The 24,512-nt window shown below is 41.1% G+C and overlaps 3 protein-coding genes across 3 annotated transcripts; 1 reads left to right on the forward strand and 2 right to left on the reverse strand.

Annotated features, from left to right (window-relative positions):
• Positions 1-9,577: 9,577 nt before the first annotated feature.
• Positions 9,578-12,679, reverse strand: fsip1 (fibrous sheath interacting protein 1). Its single transcript, XM_062397494.1, has 8 exons — positions 12,380-12,679; positions 12,246-12,303; positions 11,556-11,716; positions 11,391-11,472; positions 11,203-11,298; positions 10,549-10,673; positions 10,192-10,311; positions 9,578-9,631 (listed from the first exon to the last, which is right to left on the reverse strand). The coding sequence occupies exons 1-8, from the start codon at positions 12,473-12,475 to the stop codon at positions 9,578-9,580; spliced, it is 792 nt and encodes a 263-aa protein (XP_062253478.1). The 5' UTR covers positions 12,476-12,679.
• Positions 12,680-13,528: 849 nt separating this feature from the next.
• Positions 13,529-20,572, forward strand: LOC133961566 (sushi domain-containing protein 4-like). Its single transcript, XM_062396733.1, has 11 exons — positions 13,529-13,721; positions 14,321-14,462; positions 15,802-15,993; positions 16,194-16,385; positions 16,724-16,915; positions 17,338-17,532; positions 17,732-17,923; positions 18,154-18,348; positions 18,432-18,561; positions 18,688-19,091; positions 19,244-20,572. Exons 1-11 carry the CDS (start codon positions 13,719-13,721, stop codon positions 19,267-19,269), a joined length of 1,863 nt encoding a protein of 620 aa, XP_062252717.1. The 5' UTR covers positions 13,529-13,718; the 3' UTR covers positions 19,270-20,572.
• A 346-nt stretch (positions 20,573-20,918) lies between these two features.
• On the reverse strand, positions 20,919-24,512 carry LOC133962190 (hepatic sodium/bile acid cotransporter-like). The gene is made up of 6 exons (XM_062397678.1): positions 24,280-24,512; positions 22,691-23,119; positions 22,293-22,497; positions 21,861-22,039; positions 21,408-21,607; positions 20,919-21,243 (listed from the first exon to the last, which is right to left on the reverse strand). Exons 2-6 carry the CDS (start codon positions 23,077-23,079, stop codon positions 21,191-21,193), a joined length of 1,026 nt encoding a protein of 341 aa, XP_062253662.1. The 5' UTR covers positions 23,080-23,119; positions 24,280-24,512; the 3' UTR covers positions 20,919-21,190.

Raw genomic sequence — 24,512 nt, forward strand, 5'->3', positions numbered from 1 at the left:
GAAGGGTGTGGGTGTGGTGTCTCTTCGCTCCAGCCAAGTTAATCTTGTGAAAAAGCCCAAGTGTGCCACATAGCAACCCTGACATCTCACTTCTCACCATTCAGCTGTCCGGCCATCAGAAGAATATAAAAACCACTGAGGCTGCAAAGATGATATTAACAATTCCCATAGCACTTTAAAGTAAAATCAGAACATTTGAATGTTCCATGCTAACATTCAAATTACCCATTACCCATGCTAATACACTACAAAAAGACACCCAGTCCCTTGCAAGCTGCACCAGTGTTATAGGCATTAGATAGTAGAACCCGACTGATATGAATCTTGAGAGTCAGATGCCGTTATTATTAAAACAAATTCCGATACCTTTATATCTGCTGATATATATTGTTTAATGCGGCAATCATTCCTAAAGGCCTAATTATAGTCCTGCGACTGCAACCGCGGAAGGCCACGCAGCTGCATCGACGGACTCGTTTTGGTTTATACTTCTCTAACGTGCTGCGCGTGTTGCAACACAATTCACCGCCAGAACACTAGGCGGAGTAACGTTTTTTTTCAAAGACAAAACACACAAAGAAGAGACGTCTTCTTCTTCGTCGAATGTTTATTTACATCGCCACTGCGGCTCTTCATAGCCTATTTCTGGCGGACAAATCGGCCAGTCAATGACGGGTTATACAAGTGGTCATACTTTCGGATCTCTTCTACCAAGTGCTCTTCTATTTGATCCATATTCGTTCTTCTAAATCTTCCTTGATTTCTGCCGGTACTATGGGGCATGAAACCGGAAACTAGACTCCGGACGGGATGTAGTAAGCAGACCAATCACAAGCCTTGCGGGCTGCGTGAGGCTCACGTCGCTTTGTTGTGTAGTTAGAAAAATTGTCGGACGCACGCAAGCCGCCAGAGGGCTCGAAAGGGCCGTGTTGCGTGTCTTGCGTGCATGCGTGCGTGCGTGCAACCCGACTATAATTTGGCCTTAAGACGTCTTTATCAAACCCTTGTGGCAAAGAAATGTAATTCAAAATGGTCTGTATACATTTATTTATACTTGACACTTTTCTAGTCTTGATGACCTCTCATTGCACTTTGCAGTACAGCTATTTCCTACATTCCCACACATATTCATACAGTACAACTATTTCCAGCACCTTTTATATCAAACATCCCTCCCACACTGCAAAGATAGCCGTCAATTTGGGGTTTATTGTTTTGCCCAAGGAAACCTTGCCACGCAAAATGGATGGAGGAGCTTATGATCAAACAAACTTTTGGTTACTGGACAACCCGCTATATTCCTCCTGAGCCTTAGCTGCCCAACTCTGGCTTGATATTAAACAGTTTAATCAGAATCATTATAGTGAATAGCCATTAATAGAAAACACAAATATGTCCAAATATATATTTTTGTATGATTTTGTAAATTTACAGTAAAACAAAAAAAAATTATAACACAAATACTGATATGCTAATGTTAGGAAAAGGGTCATCTCAGCCAATTTATATCGGACAGCCAAGATATCCAGTGGGTTTAACTGAATATGCTAAACTTTAGCCACTGTTATATATAAAATATAGTCGCATCCCCTTATGTTGTGTATGAGCATATTGTCAATATTTCAGTAGGGATATGGAAATCCAATAACAAAGACACTTTCTGTGTTAGCAGAGAGGACATAGTGTCTTTTATTTTCCTGCTGTCGTCTTTATAGAAAAGAGACACATTGTTCTACCAAAAAATACACTATGTACATCTTCTTTGTTTACTTGCTAGTTTAATTTTTGTTTTGAGGACAAGGCGCATAGAGTACACATTTAATACACAGTATACCACGTCTATATATGTATACTACACGTATATCTGCATCACTTGTCTACACAGTTGGAATATGTCATGTATTCTAATAGAGCCAGTGATTAAAATAAAGAACAAACCTATATTTAAGATGAATATAACATGACCAAAGCGTTTCCACACATGTTTAATTACATGTCCGGACTAAATAAGATAAATTTACTAACTGCTGGATGACCGCGTTGTGTTGGTCAAAAGGGCGTTCTCTGCCCAAAGCTCTGCTCTCTGACTTAATGTTTGCTCTTGTTAAAATCATGGGTGCTCATCAGCAACCGCACAGTGTGACTAAGTGACCTCATCGTCTTACATCAAAATATAGCCGATCCAATGCACAACACAAACACAGCTGGAGTTACTATGCAAACGCACAAACACAAAGAGCTGACACGCTCGTCGTTAACGGAGGCGTCTGATGCAGTCGAACGCTGCAGGACAATTTTCTTAAAACCATAATATCATCCATTAATCTTCATTGTAACCACTCTTTCAAAAAGATGCCACATTTGAGAGAATGGCATATGTAATCCTGATCTGTGACACACACACACACACACACACACACACACACACACACACACACACCCATGTCACCAAACACCAACACTAGCTAGTTCTCATGACAGAGTCCCCTTCGCTGGCTCCGAACTGTGGGTGGTGCATGCATTACCACACAGTGTTACAGTAGGAGGGGTGCACTGTACATTGATGCTGTATGTGCCAACAGATGTTTTTAATGACAGGCAGCCTGTTTCAGCTGAAGACTGAGAGAAGAGGAGATGAATAAAGAATGCTCAGGCAGTGCTTCTTTCTCATAAGCACAATATTAAAGTCGCCAGATTGCAGCAGTGTTCAAAGTTGTATTTTGATCCCATTCAGTCCAGATGATTAAAGAAGGGTTTACCTGGCCTTTTTCCTATCATCACTTCAAAGCCTGCGAGGCATTTTCCCATCATGACTTCTATTGTGACTCCCAGTTTGGCCGTGTACTGAGTGATACTGTGCATCCACAACCTAAACATTCTGATATTAACTTGAGTAAGACAATAGTCTGAATGAGACACTGTCACGTAAACAGCATTTCCTGAATACCGTAAGCCAAATAAGGTCATTAAGACATGGAGTAGTACGACATTTAACACATGATTAAGACATACACATCTTTATCACATTATAACGCTCTATTGGGGATTTCACAGCATTTTGTGACATCTAAAGACGGCCGTAACCAGCTGCTTGACGGCGCATTTTAGCGTAGACCAGATGGTTGGCACTACTAAGAATTCACATTTCTGGGTTAAGGTAGAAACAGTAGTTTGAGATGGACATCATGCAGATTTTGGACGGGTGCAAACATTGCAATGACAACATTTTCAAAGAGATCACAGGAATGTCTACATATGAAGTAGTGGATGATGATACTTCATGATCAGACTCTGTAGTGTGTTAAGGTTAAAATATAATGTGCACATGTATTATCAGTCATGGCAGTAAAGCATGCACATGTCACTGCATCACCTTAAATAATGAGACTGACCTTAATGACGAAACAGCTGACCTCACTGATATGTACTTCATCACTAAACATACAAGTCCACAGACAAACACCTCTTTTAAAGACATTTTCCATCGCAAAAAAAAACCCAAGCACACTTTCGAGTAGTTTTTGGACAAAGAGTGTCTTCCTATAAGTTGACGATTTGCTTCGTATACAGTAGCTAAACCATTCTCCATGTATTAATGTCTCCAAATGAAAGGGGAGGCCTCGTTCTTTTTCTGGAGCTGGCACTCCTTTACCTCCACCAACTCTGTAATTAGCTCCTGATGGAGGCTGACTCTCCTCAGTGGCAGTGTACCAGCTTGCTGACTGCATCCACCCTTGCGGGCTCAATTGATGAACTCTAGTACGACTAAGGTGACTGCACAGGAATGCACAGGCTGCTTCCTCGGCACAGAATATCAATCAAGACTTATTGAGGATGCTGGATGCCGCCAAGTTCTGAAGTCACAGATTCAAGCCCCGACTTATCCTTTATGAGCGAGTGCTCACTGGGGAGAGGTGAATAACTCCCTCTTCTGTGTAAGACTTGACAGATGGTCGATCCGACACAGCCAGGAGCAAAAGACAATGGCATACGTGGAAATCCAGCAGGCCATGATTTAATATCGCAGGGAAAAACAGATTCAGTGGTGTTGAAACAGAAACAAGAGGAGCTCTTTTATAATATTAGACATTAGAGACAGTGCTGGAATGAGGCAGGCAAACTAGCAGGATCCGGAACCGCTGCCCAAATGGTTTGAGTTAGGATCTACGACAAGTGTGAGCTACTACCGAGATGAAACGTAACCACCAGACAAAAGCATATTTACTTTTACGACCACCTTCAGGATTTATGGTCACTTATGTGGAGTGAGTGACTGGCCGCGAAAGAGATTTATTGTGTGCCTCATAAATGCATACCACAACAGTGCAGCAGGATTTAAGTAGGTTAATCAACTACTTCAATACCTAGAAGTGCGATGTTGCTCAACATTTCCATTTTTTGGGCAACATACTTCATTACATCATTAGCAGCAGAATGGTATATTAGCAGCAGTATGTTATAACAGCAGCGAATGTGAATCATCTGCAACCAGTTACTTGCGAGATAAAGTTTTGTGTCATCGTTAAATTCATATTTGACATCATTTGAACGGGAATGCCAGCGTTAGCGATTCGAGCGCTAATGAAGAGCAGATGACTGATGGGGGATTTTACTTTCTCCAAAATATATTTTTTTAACCAGACAAGATGATTAAAGATTGGGAAGGGAGGGAAAGTGGGTTGCACAAGTCCAGCAATAGCGTAATCTGTACAAGTGGCCACAGTAGAGAGTCCTGCAACAAGGGAGTGTTGTCTTATTTAAACAATGACAGTGTGTGTACTCGTTGAACTTCAGCACCACCTCAGCCATTAAAACAAGTTTGAACATTTTAGATGTGGGAATTTAAAGAAGCACAGAGTCATGTCTTCATCTAAACGCTCCACAGAGTTCCCCTATTGATCATGTGCACATCTGGCTGGGCTCAGTCTAGTCTCAGTGGAAACGATTCTAGTGAAAACTTTTGAGATGTAGTTTGTCTTTGTCAGGTGAAGAGGTCAATCATATTCACTCAAGTCAACAGACTGATTTCTGATCTTCACAAAGAATCTGCCCCATGAGTCTGACTGCAGTGTTTCATGTTGCTAAGGCTGCAACTAATGATTATTTACTGTATCAGTTACTCTGCCAATTATCTGCATGAATAAATAGTCAATCAGTGAAACAGTGAAGGATGCATTACAGTTTCCCAGAACCTAACCCGGGGTTAATCAGACGGCTTCTTTTATCCAACCAGGTGCCCAAAACCCCAAGTCAGAGTATTATCACAAGAGAAGAAGACAGAAAATGTGTTTGAGGAGTTAAATTATTTTTTTTCATAATTTTTTTTTAATGATGATTTGTTGATGTCTAAAATTATACATTTTAAAAAGAGTTACCAATTGTGTGCTGCAAAACAGTGTGCACATATCGTCAGGCAAATACTGTTATCTGATACATATGAGTTCAATGGAAAGCTGATTACTTATAATCTGGTAATTGATTACTGCCAATTAGTTGTGGGCAGACATTAAGCGAGGGGTGAGGTACATCCTGGACAGGTCATCAGTGTTGACAAACAAACAGGGCTGACAAATAACCATTCACACTCACGTTCACATCTACAGGCAATATAGAGTCTCAAATAGCTGTGGGAGGAAGTAAGAGTTCCCAGAGAAAAGCCACACCGACATCAGGAGACCATGCAAACCCCACAATGGTTTGGGACCTTTCTGCTGTAAGGTGACAGTGCTCATCATTGCACCACCCCCGCCGTCCACTGACAATTTCAATCGTCTAAACAGACACCAAAGGGGCACAGCATACATGACTTCCATAGCTCAAGTTCAAATGTTAAGCATTTAATGTGTCCTTTATATAGGGGAGAGCGGGGTAATGTGGGACATCGGGTAATGTGAGACACCCCCTGTATCTAGGCAACGGAACACATTTGTGGTCACGTGACCATTATGTTTTCAAGCCCCTCCAATTCCCCCCTTGCCATGAAGGAGAAGTTGTTACTGGTGCAGTGGAAAGTATGTTTTTTCACCCAAAAAAATGTTTGGCATGTAAAAGTAAATTTTCTTAAATTTTCAACTGTTGTGTCAAAACAAATTGATTAAGTTAGAAACACTTATATCATACATGTTGGTGAACTTCCAACATATATAAAACCATGTGATCGATGCTAGCTGAAGATTAGCCTGAATTGCTAAGAGATGTTAGCAATTCACAAATGCTGTGGGGTAAAGTGAGACAGTGTCTCACTTGCTCCAGTTAAGTGCCGTGAACTGGTATTTAAATATGCAGAGAAAAACAATATCCATTCTGATCATTTCCATTGCTAGAAAACATCCTGAATTAATGGGAAATGTGTACATTTTACTGATATATCATTTTAGCTCACCTAGAGGGGAGCAAATGTAAAAAAATGTCTCCCACTCTCCCCTACCAGCCGATGACTGACTTGTAAGTTTATAGTGGGAAATATTTAAGCAAGTAACATAATTATTCTGGACATTGTGCCATAGATCTACCGCATCAGCGTTCATATACTGCAGTTTGTCCTTGTCTACATCAAGTATTGATAGTAGAAAATGGCATATTGGGTCCACAACACAGAGTTTTAAAGGTTTTATTACTACAGGAACATTTTTTTCCGCTGACAGGCTACGTAAATGATGAGCATGCCATCTGGCATTAAAACAGCGTCAGATAAGGTCCTGAGCTCACTTCTAGGATCAGGAACGAGCCCAAGACCAAGGCCTGGAAAATTCTTGAGTTATAAATATCTGTGAAGTTGGTTCTCCACTGTCTGATGTGGCAGATATGTACAGATCACTCATACAATGAGCACTGAGGTGAGCATTGTAGAAGTACCACCCTCTGGTTGAATGCTTCCACCAGCCAGGGCAGTTTCAGTCTACATTCAATCCTTTACAGACTCATATGAGGTCAGCTCGACCTTTGACCACTGAAATCTAACAAGTTCATCTTTGAGTCCAAGTTACAACTGGTCAAAATTGAAGAAATCCCCTGAAGGGAGACTTGCGTTATCATGTTGAAGTGGCCAAAGTTTTTTCTGTAAAGCCAACATAAACTTGACCTTTGACCAGCTACATTTAAATAGTTAATCCATGGGATAAGTGAACATTTGTGCCAAATTTGAAAGGATTCTGTCAAGGTCCAAATGCTGACAGAAGCATAAAAAAGGTGCATACATGAACCAAACCAGAAATAACCCAACATACAATAAAATATTGTGAGGAAATAAATGCATCAAAAGTTACCACTGCTAATATGGAAATAACATAATCTTTATACTAATGAAACAACAGTCTAGGAAATATTCTACACTCAGTTTAATACTGGGAAATAATGCACAAGAGGCTTTACAATATGACCTTCCTATGGAGATGTGGTTAAGTGGATGGAAAAATGAGGCAACCCTCGGTTCCAAATTACAGTGGCGAACCTAAGACTATTTTTTCCCCACTTACGAATCAGGGTGTAACTCCCCCAGGGTCAGTAACAAAAGATTTTACAAAATGTAATCGGTGCCCTGCCTTTCTCACTGTGACTCTGTCCCAGTGAGTTTCATTCTTATCCTATGTGAACCAGTGGGTGGGTGGTGAACTCATCCAGGCTCAGTGGTAAGATACGATCTCGTAGCAATGCTATGATGAAAAACCAAAGCGCAACTCCACAAAGAACGCAGCTGTAACCTTTGATCGCTGTCAGGGGGGAGTAGAAGAAACTTGGCGTAAAACAACAGCAAACATTAGGCTCTATTAATTAGGTGGAGCAGCAAACAAAGCCAAAAGGTAAAAAATGTCTCCCAAAAAATACGTTTGTTGCTTGGACTCTGCTGAATACCTCATTCTGTCACTTAAGAAAGTCTACTCCACTACTCGAACTCTGTCCCATTGATCTGATACAAAATTAACTATTCTTATTCCAGAGAATATTCTGTATTATTGTATTATCTGCTGATCTCTACCACATGACCAGGGTGACTTACCAAGCAGGCAAGGTCTGCGGGCTAGTTCCAATCCGGGGAGTTCCAGCCTCTTCCTTCTGATCGGAGGGAGATCGGAGGTACGGACACCGCGAGATTAGAACCAACCGAACCAAACTTTTTTTTCCCCATGGCAATAAACCAAGAGCAGAGCCATGTTCAGTTATGTACAGCTATGTCCTAAATTGTCTGCTAAAACTTTGATGATATTTATGACGGCTGCTACAGCTAATTGGGATTCTTTGTTTATCTGATGTGTTTTCAATGTTGTTGGAGAACATTAAAGTTCAAATTTGAATGTATAAACAAAACACTAACACAGTAACAAAAAAACATTGTTGTTTTTTTCTCAGAGAATGAGTCTACGTAAACAAGGAACACAACAGTGTTAAGTTTTATTTTAGTCGTAAAAGAAAGAAAATCGATTCCATCTGTAAATGATGGAAACATGTATTTATTTGCTCTCTAGCTGAAAATAAGAAGCAAACTGTCTGTAGCTTTACAATACACAGAGTGGTATCACTCTTTACAACACCTCTGGAAAAAAAGGGCAAATACACATTTTTATTACCCGTGTAATAAATATCACTACTGTTTTCTTTTCCCTTTTTTCTTTCAGCCTATTGGATAGTCCATAGTGAAGAGATGGGGAAAGAAGCAAGGGGGAGAGAGAGAGAGATTGTGTATGTCTTGCGCACAGAACCCAGATGGAATCAAAGTCAGGGCGTTGCAACATAATTTTGCTAAATCTGGATTCTCTTAATGATCAGTCAGTTCATCTTAAGAATGATTCTGTGGAATCCCCATAATGAGAACAACTGTTCTTCCTTATATATAATTTCAACCAGAGCCCATAGGTAAGAGATAAATGCCGGAGTTCCACCACTGCAGCCCCAAAATGTTCCACTGACTGCTGATGATTTAGTGCCTCAGGATACCAGATCCACACAAACCTGCAGAGCTTGTGCAGAGGAAAAGTCGGTAACATAAAAAAAACACATGTGTGTGGTAAACAGTGAGTTGTGTGGATGTGTCCTGAGGGATTCTGCCGCGAAATGGGCGACTTCCTCAGAACTGAAGACGCATGATGGCCAAAGTCCCTGTGACATAAATAATGTGCTCGCTCCATTCATTATAGGACACCTCACAATAACAGGAAACCTTTCTCCAGCCAATAAAACAAACAAAAAAACCTGAGCATCTGCGCTCCGCTCCGTTTGGTATCGGTCACCACATTTACTCCAGTGTTGTTCTAAAAAGTCCAGGCAAACATCATAAAAAGAACAGCGACACATAAAAGAAAAATCCCTGGCGAGCCGTCGCACGGATGCAAAGCTGTCAGGGTCAAGCTAAATGGAACCGTATGTGAAAGGTAAGTATGTTCCCTCTCACTTCCCAACTGGTCTCGCAGCTGCCAAAGGTCTATTAAAGCTAATTAAAAGTGAGAATAAAAACATTTGAAGTTAGCGTGGCGTGGGTGGGTTAACAGAAAAGCGGTCTCCTGCTCCAGGTGGCACAGGGTCTCGGATGAAGACCCATCAAGAGGGGAAAAATAGGCCTCGTTCTCCTCTCCTCAGCCCAAGCTCACCACGAGAGCAGCTGCAGCTTATGGTAGAGCTGTACGAGAGATCCCGGCTTCTGAATTTCACAGAGGCACCGCAAAGAATTTGTTGGAAAAACATGATTGTAAAGACAAATCCTTGAAATGGGGCATTCCTTATGAGCTGCATATTGCTCCTACACATCTGGTTCACAATCTGAAATGCACTGAGGAGTCATGATCGTCTGCCCAGAGGCTGTCTCAGCTGACAAGCAGTCATCAAAACATTGATCTCTGACCATTGTTACTCTACGTGTGCTGCTCTCTGGGCCAATGCGTGGCTGAGCTATTTGAAAATCTTCAATAACATCGATCAAAGGGGCCAAATGTTAGATAATGTCACACATGCCGACAAATAAGGTCAGAAAGGAAACCATTTTTGAAGGCAGAGGCTGTGATTAAACAACAATATTTCAATGAAATACTTCTTTCAAATGTAGTAAATAAAAGTTAAAAATGTCTGTCGCAGGAGCAGGGGATGTGATCACCACTGGTGCTCCCCGTAAGACCTCCAGACATGAGGGGAAGTATTAAGGAACTTGAAAAACAGTCTCATCCGACAGCACATGTTGTCTGTTAGGGCTCCATGACAGCCTACCTCGCTGTCTGCGCCTCTGGCAACGTCCTCTTCCTCTTCGTCTATTTGTTGGAGGAGCTCGGCCAGACGCTGTTTCTCAGCCTGGGTCAAAAGCATTTGGTCCCCATCACCAACTGCAAGCTATTGCATTACATACATTTGAGAAGAAGAACAAAAAGACCATGAGAATAATTGTTTGAATTATTTGAATGTCTATTCTTTTCAGTGGTGCACTGAGAGGCGGTAAATGTGTCTTTTCTCTTGAACTACATGGGCAAATATTTCCCTCCCTGGAAAAAACTAAATGATGGAGGGATCGCTCTAAGTCATGTGATATGCCCCAGCACTGCATTTGGCCCAGCGTGAACTTTGACATACCTCAATGTTTCTCTTGACAAAGTCCCTCTGTTTTTTCTTGCCTCTGGAAGCTCCACAGTGGCTGTCTTCACATTGCTCTTCTCCAGTCTCCGATGAGTCTGTGAAGTTCTCTGGCTTCTTATAACCTGTCGGATAAAGGACACTACACCAGGTAAATATTGAGCTTTAGTAACAAACATCAGCTTCATCTGAGGATACAAAGAAAATCAAAGACTTTCTGCAGAAATAAAGAAATTAGTTATTAAATGCTACAATTTGCATAGTGGGTGGGAAGACAGTGCTTCCTTAGAACTAAGATGTCCCAATGATAAAATAGAAAGCCGCCTGAACAGAGAAACACAATGAATGCCTCGCAGGTTTCAAACCAAACAACTAGAATTTGATGTTGAAACAGTTCAAAGTGTCACATTAGGGGTAAATTGTCATGCATTCACTTCAGGAGACTGCTTTGTAATATCTAAGTTATAGCACCACTGTCTGCAGCAGACTGCAAGGGGGAAATAAACAACAGCCTTAAGTTCTCTGAGCTCATGGCGCCATCAAGTGCAAATTCTAAGCAGTGCAAGAGAGAAACATTTATTGGTTTTGCTTGTGGGAGACATAGAAAAATATGTGTGCTGCATGTTCTCTCATGTATAACTTTCAATAACTCACTTGGCTCCAAACGTTGTCTCTCACGGTCACTGTCAGGAATCTGGGTTTCAAAGACAGGCACATAGCTGTCCTCCTTTTCTTCTTCTTCCTCTTTCCCTTTAGCACAAAAAAACATATTTTAGATGTGTCACAGTGACTGTATGCACAACACAATTGAACAGTGTTGCTCGTGTGTTGTTTATGTTTACCAATGTCTTCTTCCAAGGCTAAAAACAGCTTTGTGTTCAAAGCTTCGTGAGCACATTCAGAGTGACTTTGGGGTTTATTCTGCTGTAGAAAAAAACACAAGTGAGTGTGATAGAATGATCACATTTTTTTTTGTCCAAACTGCACTGCACACAGACTGTATCTACCTGGAGATCTTGCCAGAGTCTGGCTTGATGCTCTTTCCTCTGACGCTTGACTTCTTTTTCTCTGCAGATCTTTACAGACAGTATTTCATCAAGACGTCTCATTTCCTCCATAGCTCTCTGTACTTCTGGATCTCCATCCGTGATGTCAGAGTGAGACTGACCTTAAAGAAACACAAAAGCTCTATTACAATGTGGGGACACTTCACTATTACCTCTGGGGATGTTTTTTTTTTCTGTCTGTTTGTTAGCAGGATTATGCAAAAACTATTGGAACGATAACCACGTAACTTGGTGAAAAGATGCAAGTAACATGGTTATTGTAACTTGCACATCCACAGGAGGTGGATTTCTTCTTCACTTTCTTTACAAGGTGTTTTTTATTATCAGTTTTTTCTTACAGAATAATTCATGGATCTTGATTTTAAAAAATCAGGTTAGTTTCAGGAGCTGATTTGAATCAATATGTTCAATTTGGTGCAGATCCAAATAAGAATTTAGTGAATTCAAAATCGATTTCATAAGGGGCCTTGGGGGAGGTAGAGTACCTTTCCAGTTTGAAAACTGGACCATCCTTAAACTGATAACCACTCACTGCACATTCACTATACATGGTAGATGGTCTGCATTAATATAACGCACTTCTACTCTTGACCAATCAAAGCACTTTCCAGCCCAGTACATCAAACCTACCTTGGTCAGGACCACAGGCTGAGGAGCTGGTTGCAGTCTCCTCAGAGCTCATCTGGATCTACAGGAAATTGTTTTCCAAAGTTAGTGGAGGTTATTCGATTTGGTTTTGTTCTGTCCCGTGTGAACTTATATACCTGAACATCAGGACCTCTTCTGGACGCACGGCTGCTCGTTGGTTCACTCGAAGCAGGTCGGGAAATGTCCTCTAAACTCCCTCTGATCGTTTCCATCGTGAAAACTTGGTATTTGTAACTGTGAAGTAGCTGGTTGCTAAATATGATCTAATTGTCCTCAGCGGAAAGTTTTTCCGCTGTTTTCCGCTTTTATTAACTAGGAACGTAAACCGGATGTTGTAGCTATACCTGTTGCTATAGTGACCGAGGTAAACGGAGGCATGCTCAGCTGTAGGCTCGATCATAGATCTATGGGCTTGATGATGAACTTCCGCTGTCAACAGGAAACTGCCACTGAAATGTGAAGGCAGCTGCCGTTGAGGCCATACTGTTTCGAGGCAGATTAATTTGATGCCACACTGTTTGGGGGCAGTTGTCACTGCCGCCACACTGTCAGTGATTCATTTAATGAGATATACTGGTTTACGAAAGTTCATTAGATAGTTTGTTAGCAAAGACTCTGTGATACTTTGCACTTTGTAAACTGTGATAGACCAAAGGAAAAATGTACTTTGTTATCCTTAACTTCAATATAGCAATGATGCACAGAGATGCCAATGCTCTCGGAGGGATTTCTTGTACCAAAGTAGATGGAAATAGTAAACAAAGGAACAGAGGTATTAGTAGCGGTGGGATCAGGCACGCGCTGGCACACTAGGCTGGATAAATGTATTCTGTGTTTTTGTGTTACAACACAGCAAAGAGAGACTCACAAAATGTCGTCTTTCCAATTGCATAGAAACCATATTCAGTTTAATATACTATAATAAGTTGACTTTTTCCCAAATGTTTTCCTTATGATGGGATCCCATAGGCCTTCTCCAAGGACCCTTAGCTAAATACACTAACATCCATAAGCACATTTAAAATAGTGTTATTGTTACTCCTTCAAATTCAAAATATATTTTAAGATTATAACTTGCACAACACTGAAAAGATGATGCCTTGATAAAGGTCATTACACATGAAGACACACACCATCCCCCTTTCCCTCAAACAGTGTGGCAGCAGTCGCACCTGGCAGCTGCCTTTACATGTCAGTGGCAGCAGAAGGAGTGCCTGCCTCTACGAACTGCCGCTGCCACGCTATGAGCTCGCCGTCTCTCCGTTATTGCGGCTAGCGGGTACCAAGTCAAGGGAGCTAGCTAGCGGTTAGCAGTAGTGGTACCGCTCTGCTCGATACATCCTGTTGTTCGTTGTTCCCACGGTGATTTTAAATGTCTCCGGTGAAGCTGACGCGTTGTTAGTTTGAGGCTGCGGCGTCAGAAAGCGAGGGTGGAGGTCCCGAGGCCGTGTTCCTATGGTAAGTAACGGTAACTGTTCATTTTAATGTCTAGCTAGCTTTAGCTAGCTAAGAGGGCTAATATTGATTTCCAGGGGTCGCTATGCCTAACGCTGAGTATGATCTGTGTTTTGCTTTGTTCAGTATTCATTTTATATAGGTGGTAGCGCAGGTAGCTAGCTAGTTGTCGTCCATCGTCATGTACCGTGTCTGTAAATGTTTTACTTTATGGCTTTGTTCCCTTTAGCAAACTTAGCCATCGTAAATAATGATGAAGAAGTGAGAATGGGCGTGTAGCCGCAAAGACTAAACCACAACGTTTGCTATATTTTAAATGTCTGATGTCTCATAAGTTAAAGTGAATGCTTAGATAAAATTGATACAGATTATTAACGAGAGGAGCTTCTGATCAGCGCTAGCTTGACAGATGCGCATAGCATCCTTCTATTCTCCTCTGGGTTCCGTCTTTGTACCTCTGTCCCACCCTCACGCCCATTTCGCTGGCAGCTGCCCAGGCTCTGCAGAGTACCTGCACCAGGCAGGTTTCAACACATGCTGCAGTGGACTGTCCTCTTCATGTGTATTACCCGTGTATTGACCTGCCTATCTGACCCTACCAGGTTGAGTTGACTCTGCAGTGGAAGATGTGCAATGGAATGATAGAGTCAATATCAAAAGCCTCTCGGGCCCACACCTCAGCAACTAAACAGTCCTTTCTGTTGCTGCTGGGACTGACTGTAGTGTCCACTGCACACGGCACAGGTAAGACGCATGGTTTATGTGTTCGCACGCTTTGTGGGTTATGTGGCTAATATATGAATCCTTCATTACTAGGATAATATCAAGTCTCCATTGTCATGACACTGCCTAAGTGGGTCGGTGAGTCCTGACTGTGAAAGCGTTTAGCATGTTCTACAGGATGGCAGAGACTTATTTAAGTATCTGACACTGGTTTCAATGTCAGTAAGAGACAGGCTATCCAAGCATATTTATTCTCAGAAAAAGGTCAGCCCAGAAACTATGGGACATGATCCAGTGGTCTTAATACTAGATGCTTAGTGTAGGGTTAGGTTTATACCCAAGCAAGAACTTATCTGTTGTGCTCAACACATACGTCGACGATGACGTGCGTGTGTGCGTGTGTGCGTGTGTGTGCATTTATGACCTTGTGATGACCATTTGTACATAGGCCTTATGGCATGAGGACATTTTGCCCATAAAGGATTAAGAGGGTAGGTTTAGAATTTATTTAGGGTTAATTTGGTTGTGATGTAAATGCATAATGCCATTGAATGTGCTCAATAAGATAGACTGACAATAGTGTGTGTTTGTGTGCTGGCAAGGAGCGGCCGAGGGTTTCAGTGTTCTGCACACAACTCCTCAAAACTTTGGAATCAATATTTGGCAGCTAACATTGTTCTTATGATTGGCCACCACAAACCAATAAATGTGTTGGCATATTGTTTTGACAAGTGAAAAAAAAATTAAGCTCATAATGAGATTGTAGCTGGCTTGAAGACATTAAATGAGTTGGCAGTCCCTCATTGTGTTCTCAATACGTCCTGAGTGCATTCACACATTGTAATTTAATCAACCAAGAGGCACCTTATGTTTCTGTCAGATATTAAATAGATTTGTATCAACCTGAATCAGTAGCCCCACAAACAACAAGTCTATGCTTGCAGTAGACAGTACTAAAACAAAGACCATCTGATCCACTGTATTGGTATCGGGACTGAATGTGTAATAGGTGCTTATGTATGTTTACAGAGTGCTCTCTAAAATATTAAACTAATTGTTGTAACCGATTCACTTCTCCTTTTTCACCACCTGTACAAAGATTTCCAACTTACACACAATATTGTGATATCAATATAATGTGATTGCTTAGACAAGTTCATCCTGTCCAGATGATCCCATCACCTAACCTTTTGTGTGTATATGCATAAAATCTCCAACCTGTTGTCGTGGTTACCACAGGTCATTCAGTATGCGTGTTACTGGTGGCTTCTGAGTAACATGTCTCCAGCCAGGCTCAAAATAATTGTCGCTAAAAAGTGAGTTTCACAGAATTCCCTCTTCTCTGCTTTTCTCTTCCCAGGATGCGTGACGCCGTACATGGTCCAGAACAGCTGGGTAAACCTCCCAGAGAGCAACAGGGGCTTGTTCCCTGTGGGCACAGTTCTGCAGTACAGCTGTGACCCTAGTTACCTGCCAGATGGTCCCAGCATCCTCACCTGCACCACGCTGGGACACTGGTCCTCAGAACCTCCTCACTGTATACCCAGTGGTGGTAAGACATTCCTCCCACCCCTGTCTTTTCTGACCTGTAAACTAAGAGGGAGTCAGTCTCATTTAATATCTTGCCTTTACTAGTAGGAATCTATACTCTCAGTCATTTTCAAGATTCATTTTTTTTTTTACACAAAAGCACTTTAAACGTTGGCCAGGTTCCTCAAAATGTATGTTGTATATTTTTTCCCTCCTCATCAGCATGTCTACCCCTCACTAAACCTGAGAATGGGGGCTACACCTGCCACCCAAACCCCTGTCGAATGTTTTCCCATGGCTCTGTGATCGAGTTCTTCTGTGATGAGGGATTTGTTCTCAGTGGAGATTATAACTACCTGACTTGTCAGGATGGGCAGTGGGACGGCCCCATGCAGATCAGCTGTGTAAGCCAAGGTGGGTTAGTCCTCGAACTCAGATCTATCCATAGGTTAATGCATTGGCCTTAAAATCCACCTATCAGGAAAAGGATTTGTTTTACATATGCAGTTTTTGTAAAATCACTCTGTAACACTATTTTGAAATGTGCTACATAACCAAAACACCATATTTATTAAAGGTACTATATGTAATTTTGATAATTACTACAAAGCTCATCATAGCAATAATAGCTGTTTTGTTATCAATTAATGATTTTCTTTCCAGAAAACGTACATGTAGCACTATTAGGATTAAGTAACTTAAAAGACATTGGCAGGTAAATCAACTGTTTTGAATGTCATCCCTTCTGTAAGGTTGTGTAAGACCCTCCATGGTGCAGCACGGCTCAACTAATCTGACAGACAGCAACAGGAGCTTGTTCCCTATGGGCACAGTACTCGAGTACGACTGTGACCCTGGTTACCTGCCAGCTGGACCCAGCATCCTCACCTGCACCACACTGGGACACTGGTCCTCTGAACCTCCTCGCTGTATTCGCAGTGACGGTAAAGACAAATCTCCTTCACATCCCTCTGCATTACATAATATACATACAGTACATATGTAAGTACAAGACATTTTTGATTTGGTTATAGTGTCAGTTTCATTTTCAATTTGGTGTGTGTCTTTTCTGTTTGTATTTCAATTCACTTTAGTAGCTTCAACCTAGAGGTTGTTTGCATTAATAACATTGATATCTGTTGAACAAAAACACAGTAAGAGACACATTTCATGTCTTTAATCAACATCCATCATCTGTGATAACACATTACGTGCTTCCCTGTTCGTAGCACACTCTCAATTTATTGTTGGAGACAAAATGGACATTTCTTACAAGGACTCAACAATATGAAAAGTGGACTCCTTAGTGAAACAGGGGCACTGGAGTTAATATGTATTTCTTGTATTTATTTCGGTCCATGGCCAGTATGCCAGCCTCCATATCGGCCAGACAACGGAGGCTACACCTGCCACCCCTCCCAATGTGGAAGACTTACTCATGGTGCCATGATTCAATACTTCTGTGATGAAGGTTATGTTCTGAAGGCAGATTATAAATTCCTTACATGTCAGTATGGGAAATGGGACAACCTAATGCCAGTCAGCTGCGTCATGGAGCAAGGTAAAGGCAAATTAAATCTGTCCCACAATATCTGTATTTAGTTTCATCACCATAATTTTTTTCTTTTATCTGTTCTACCTTGTAATATGAAGCAGTGGGAGAAAAAAATAAAATCTGAATGACTCATTAAACATATATTTGTTATGAAAGAATAATTGTGGATATTAATGTTATTTTTTAATGTTTTCCCCTTTTTAAGGTTGCATTAGACCCTCCATGGTGCAGCACGGCTCGACTAATCTGACAGAAACTAACAGGAGCTTCTTCACTGTGGGCACAGCACTAGAATATAACTGTGACCCAAGTTACCTGCTAGACGGACCCAGCATCCTCACCTGCAGTGCAGAGGGACACTGGTCCTCTGAACCTCCTCGATGTTTACGCAGTGAAGGTAAAGACAAAACCTTACAAAGTACTGTCAATCATAATTACCAATCAGCACAGAGCTTCAGACCAATTCAATCACAACTATTATTATACTATTTCTATAGTGTCAAATCTCTTAGAACATTTGTCTCTTTATCTCAGAGATACAGGCTTTCATAATCTTAAATTTCCAGATATCAACCAATTTAACCAATACCACTGTATTCATTGCTTTTTCTTTTTTCCTGTGGACAGTATGCCAGACCCCGTATGAGCCAGAGAACGGGGGTTACAACTGCCACCCCTCTCCATGCCAAAGACTTTCTCATGGAACTGTGATCGAGTATTTCTGTGAGGAAGGTTATATTCTGAAGGGGGACTATAAATACCTGACCTGCCAATATGGAGAGTGGGACAGTCAAATGAAGCTCAGCTGCCTCATGGATCAAGGTAAAGATACAATGACACATTTTAACTATTGTATAGATAATTACAATATTCTGTTCTGATTATCAGCTGTTCATGTCTCCCAGACCGAGTTTCTTTACCACTGGGGATGCCCGCCTTGTCCATAGTGGCATCCACAGCCAGCTCAGTGGCCCTCATCCTGCTCCTCGTGGTGCTGTTTGTACTTTTACAGCCAAAACTGAAATCCCTCAATCGGTCAGTTTGTTCACTACAATCATTTTATAATTGACACCAAACACTATGCTTTTACATTCAAGGAACTGTTCTTAAAAGTAACAGAGGTTGGCGGATTTAAACTCTAACCTGGCCCTTCACATCTAGACGTGATCCAGGTGTGTCCGGCCAGCCCGTGTCCATCATGGTGGAAGGTGTCCAGGTGACTCTGCCATCGTATGAGGAGGCCGTGAACCGCAGTGGAGCCTCAGCTTCGGCCCTCAGCTCTGAGTCTCGAGTCCAAATCGTGCTATCTGAGGGTCAGAATGCCACGGCGCCAGAGGCTGGCCCCTCTAGGCCTTCATCCCTCAAACAGCAACATTCAGAGATGGCTGTGGTCCACCCTGTACCACCATCCTTCTCTTCCTCATCCCCCTCACCCTTGCCCTCACCCTCCACCTGGGTTCTGGAGAACGCAGGTGCTACGGCTCCTTCATCCTCACAAAGATGGACGCCTTCGGGCAGCGATCAACACAGCCTGTCTCTGGACTCTGAAATGGACTACTCTGATGGTAAAGCCCCCTTCTTGTACATACAAATGCACTTTGTTACGAGCCACCACTATCTTTAGAGTATGGCATTTCGCTCCTATGTATGCAGTAAAGAGTATTATGGAAGTGACAAAAAAGAAAATGACGAAGATATTTTTATCTGTTTTCCCCAGATATGCCATTGCTGAAGGAGGCCTGAAAATATACACTGGACTTATTTGCGGCAACCAGAGTTGCTACTGGTGAGCGGGATGCCTCTTTAGAGTTTGTCAACACAGCTGTCAAAACAGACCAGCCTGGCCGAAGAGCCTCAGAGTGAAGCCGCGGCTCACTCAGAAAACGCTTTCTCTGGCCACACCAAAGGAGAACAGAGGAGGGATTCTCATGTAGATACATGCTTACATTTTTTTATAGGAATTCCTACACTATTCATGTCACATCAAATGTCTGAAGCTCGGTTTGAAAATGTAGATTAAAATCAGAACCAGGAACATGCAGCTCTGAAAGAATGCATCGGTTGGAAAACTAAAAAAACTAACATACTTCTGATAGATGGGTGAAGCTGCAAACTTATTTTGGGAGCTTTTAATCTCATCATTGTCCTGTTTACTGCTCCTTATCTTTAACCACATATCATATCACACAATGTAAGACACGTTAGAAAAGCTGCATGAAAGCCAGGTTATAGATTGCTGTCCAAGTCATGTCCAATCGCAGCATTGTCTTTTTTGTAATTATATTTATCATTATTTAATTATGACTCATACCATTCCAAACGTCACTGTACAGTATAAGGCTGCTTGTCCAACCGAAGAGATCACCTCTAAGTTTTTCTTTGGATTGAGGACAAACATTTAAAGTGACTTATGTTTGTTTTTGTGGGGCCTGCATTCAACACATTTCATCACTACTTCTCTTCTACTTACCCTTTCCCCCAATGGCCTTAGCTTTCCACTTCTATGCACAGTTTATCTATGATATATACAATAAGGAATTTCAAAAATGAATGTCAGTTAAACGCCTCTACTGCTTTAGTGATATCATGTGTGTTCTGTCGGACACATTACTTGTACACTGGAAAATATTATCTTCTTAATTTATTCAGGCTGCTTGGAAACTCCTGTTTTAAGGAAACTAAAACTGCATATTTTATTTATGTGTCCAGAATGCTGTTGATCAGCCATGGCTTCTTTTGATGCTTCCACAGCTCTTCAAAAAAAAGGTCTTCACTTTGCTGCTTCATTTTGAATTTCCAATGACAGCACGTTCAATGTGACGCTGTAAAAAGTGGCAAGACACAAAAAATGATTAAGTGTATGGTTTAGTGTAATGTCAGTGCTCACTTTGTTTGACTGTCATTTGAGTATACTTTTGGACTGAGAAATGTATTTGTCTTTTTTTTGTGAAGATGGCATTTTAATATATGTGAAGTTTTAAATTATGTTTGCTCTGTATTATAGCACATGATCATTTTTGATTAAATATGATTTGAGATGTTCAAATTGTCTCTATTGCTTTCATTAGAGTGCTCTTTACCTCCGTCAAGGAGGTGTCTATGCCTGTCAGCAAAAAAATGACCAACCCAATTTTTAGGAATACATTTTCATGCTTTAGGATGGTGGAAAATTTTACTTTTATGGGACTGATATTCATGACTTGATAAAAAAAAGGATCTAATCTAATGAATTTAATTAAATTTCTTAAGGGAACTGCTGGGCCTTTGTTGAAGTGTGTGCTCTCAGAGCGCCCTATAGTCATATCATTGACCTTTCACTCAACACAATTTAATTCCAGTATTTAATAGCAAATAAAACATTTCATTCTCAAAATAATATCTAAATACTCAAATATACTCATATATATAGCTAATTTATATTCATAACATTTTAGATACAAAAATATAAATACTAAATCTATTTTTGTTTTACTTTCTATGTTAAAATTAATGTATGTTAAACAATTAAAGTGTTGGTTTATCCACATGCTTAAACAATCTATCCGTATCACAGGCCTGAGTGAAGATAATACAGTTAATTCACTGAAGAGCTCTGTCCTTTGTGTGCACGATTCAGCTCCTCTTCTTGTCCTTCTCCAGCATCAAGTCCTTTTTGGTAACGCTGTCATGCTTTGTTCACTGCCTCATGTTTAATGTCAACACTGCTATATCTTTTATCTGCAAGAGACGGATGAAATTAGATGTCTGCATTGTTTGATCTGCACCCAAACTCACCAATTGTGACAAATGTGCTCATATAATCTCTTCCACCACTCTCTCTCAGCCTCGCTCTACAAAAACACACACAGACACACACACAGGCCGACAGCTGTGATATTTACCATCAGCTGGTGCTGCGAATGTTTGGTAACATCTGAGACAAAGGATCAGGAGAAAGGCCTCAATACATTGGAACACCATATATATCAGGGGAAAGAAAAACATGGGTCCGAGGACCTCCAGTGGAAAAGCCACCTTTAGGATGGCAAAGCACAGTTGGATGTTTTGACAACCAGTCTCCATGGAGATGGTTCTCCTGCATCTGCAAAAAGATGGAGAGATGTCATTAGATTTTATCGAACATCAATTTTACACTAAACAAGGTGAACACTGTTGAAATAACACTTTTCAAGAGTTCACATTATCTGAGGCTTTTCAACACAGCTGTATGACAGACTACTGCACATGTCATTTATATGCACTATGGTGGCTCACGTTATTCTGTAGTAGCTGGGACACAGGTCCAGAGTAGCTTTCTGATGAAAGATTTGTATATCTAGTGTTTGTTTACTTACTGAGCATCGAGTCCGAAAATAAGAGACAAGACATATCCCAGCAGGTAGCCAATTAGTGGCATCAGTGCAGCCACAATCACATTATCTGCTGTGAGGGAGAGCCACAGCACGTCCTTGATGGCAGTGCCAGACAGGATAATAATGAGGATGGTGCAAATAAAGAGGATGCTGAGACCAACCTGTTGAGAGAGACAGGAAGCATGTTACGAGAATCCACTTGGCTCCTTTACATTTGAGAGGAATCTATGATGAATAATGTTGGTAAAAACACAACTTGTTTCCAATACTCCAATCCTCCAACAACCTTTTTGATGTTGAAGAGAAAAGGTGAGTGATGGCTGAATTCTCTCAGTTTCTGGGTCCTGGTCTACAACAAATGATCTGCTCGTGTGATGGCTGTGTTTATGTGAGACAGAAATACATGAGTCTTACTTTTTTCACCATTACTGCCAACTTTGGTTTGTAGTGATTGATGGCGAGGCCGATGGTACAAGGCACAAGTGTGAGCATGAGGGTCGAGATGATGCCGGTGTAAGGGATGGCATTTTCAAGACCGGGGAAGCCTCGGCAGAAAATAAAGAGCAGCAAAGGCATCATACCCAGGGCCGCGAAGGTGGAGCAAGTGGTCAATACAATGCTGGAAGCGGACAAGATGCAACATTATTAGACATGTCTAAAATTATTCATGCAAAACAAGAGCCTTGATTTTCTGTTTATCAGGAGAAATCTTAATGACAGCAGATTGTGCTGACACATCTTAGGTAGTTTATTATAATAGCAATTTGCATTCCTACAACAAGACAGGAGTCAATACATCAATAAATGTTTACCTGAGGTTCATGTCCCCCTTGAAGGCCAGGGAAAAGATGTTTGATAAGCTTCCCCCTGGACAGCTTCCACATATGAGCAAAGTCACAGCCTTCATGTTATCCATCTGAAAGATTTTGGCCAGGCAGAAAGCAGTGAGAGGCATGATGCCAAACTGGGACACCAAAGCAATGCCTACTCCTTTTGGCTTGATGAAATGGCCTTTAATTTTGGAAATCTCCATCGTACAACCGAGGGATATCATGGTGATTAAGAGGATCAAGATGGTGAAAATGTTGATGATTGTGTCATGGGGGGACAAGAGGTCCAGGGAAGGCATGCTTCCATTGCCAGATACATTTCCTGGACTGTAGATGTGTGCGTGATCCTGGTGGACTTCTGTCACATTCATTGTGGCACTCGTCCAAATCCTACTGCCCCTAGGTTTTCACCTGTCACACAAAGCAAACAAAATACACACATTGGAGATGTATTACTTTAGATTTCCATTTAAATTGAATAGAATTTTATGAAAATTGTCACCTCCTATATGCAAGGCAAGGAATATCTGTTACAATTGTAATCCAGTAACAATAACTGGTTAAAATATGCATCAAGGATTATTTTTATTTCAACAATAGTGAGATGTCAGTTTCTCAGAATTGACAGTGTGATTAAGTCCCGCCTCCAGCTCAACATGATCGGCAGATTCAACAGGTAGTGAGCGATCAGCCACTTAGAATTGAAGGATCACAGCTCACCTGCATGATTGGTTGTGTGGTAGAGCAGGTGGGAGCGATCACAACATAGGAGTAGAATTTAAACAAATCCTTGGGAGTTTAATACCGTTAGTAGAGCTTTGTGTACAGCTAACCGAGAAACAGAAGGTAACTGGAACAAAATCACCAGAACCCGGAAGCTCCCTTTTCTTTTCTGTGATGGCTGCCCCAGCAACCACACACTGAAACTCAGTTACATGGTGGTAATCTTTATTTAATTTCCTTAGTTTGTTTGAGTGGCTTAATTAGCCACTTTCTAAGTTTCCCCTGTATCAGTTGAGGGGTTGTTTTTTGGTAGAAGTAAAAAGTCGTCTGAAAAATAAATACTCCAGTAAAGTAAAGATACCCAAAATTTCTACTTAACTAAGGTAACAAAGTATTTGGACTTTGTTACTTGTCATCTCTGTACATTTCCATCTGAGCTTCAGAGCCGAAGAGGCATCCGGAATAAGAGATGTAACGTCGTCAAGTATCTAAAAGTCCAGTCGTCCTTGATTCAACTAGTCATTGATTCTTATGTGATAGGGAATACAGGATAGTGATAACATTATAATTCTATTAAAATCAATAAATGCCCTTGAGAGAAGAAAATAAAACAATCAACTCAACACATAAAACTGAAATTATCATAACCTGAAAACAACATAGATCTTGTGATTTTTTTTTTGCAGTCGAATTTTACAGCACAGAAGGATAAGGTTTCATCTAATTCTGGGTCTTCTGACAATAGAAATAACAAATAATAACACAACAAAGTAGCTACAGTCTTATGCTTGAATAGAAAGATATTATAATGATAATATATTAAGATATTTAAGTAATACGTTTCTTACCTTCACCTCAGGTCAGCTTCTGCAGTTTCAGACAGTGCTCCGTACAAGCTCATCTGCATCTCCCCTCACATGTTTGTGACTACCTCCTTTTGTCTCTGTGTGGAATGCATGCCCTCCCCTCTCTCACACATGGACTCCTGACAACACGTTCGACATCACTGCAACTGACTCAAGGAGTAAACATTTTGTTTTTTCTAATCCTGTTTGGAACTCCCTCCCCATCTGTTTTCATG

This window comes from Platichthys flesus, chromosome 10, assembly GCF_949316205.1.
Source record: "Platichthys flesus chromosome 10, fPlaFle2.1, whole genome shotgun sequence".
In the NCBI taxonomy this organism is placed as follows: Eukaryota; Metazoa; Chordata; class Actinopteri; order Pleuronectiformes; family Pleuronectidae; genus Platichthys; species Platichthys flesus.

Bases quoted from the DNA above. Each gene is read 5' to 3' on its own strand.
- LOC133962190 (XM_062397678.1), bottom strand. From the start codon at position 23,079: ATGAATGTGACAGAAGTCCACCAGGATCACGCACACATCTACAGTCCA. The intron at 21,608-21,860 runs GTAAGTAAACAA...ATCTTTTTGCAG, and splicing joins ATTTTCGGACTCGATGCTCA to ATGCAGGAGAACCATCTCCA. The intron at 21,244-21,407 runs GTAAATATCACA...CGTCTCTTGCAG, and splicing joins ATTCGCAGCACCAGCTGATG to ATAAAAGATATAGCAGTGTT.
- fsip1 (XM_062397494.1), bottom strand. From the start codon at position 12,475: ATGGAAACGATCAGAGGGAGTTTAGAGGACATTTCCCGACCTGCTTCG. The intron at 10,674-11,202 runs GTGAGTTATTGA...TTTATCCGACAG, and splicing joins GAGACAACGTTTGGAGCCAA to GTTATAAGAAGCCAGAGAAC. The intron at 9,632-10,191 runs GTAGGCTGTCAT...TGTGAAATTCAG, and splicing joins CCAGAGGCGCAGACAGCGAG to AAGCCGGGATCTCTCGTACA.
- LOC133961566 (XM_062396733.1), top strand. The intron at 17,533-17,731 runs GTAAAGGCAAAT...CCCCTTTTTAAG, and splicing joins CAGCTGCGTCATGGAGCAAG to GTTGCATTAGACCCTCCATG. The intron at 17,924-18,153 runs GTAAAGACAAAA...TCCTGTGGACAG, and splicing joins TCGATGTTTACGCAGTGAAG to TATGCCAGACCCCGTATGAG.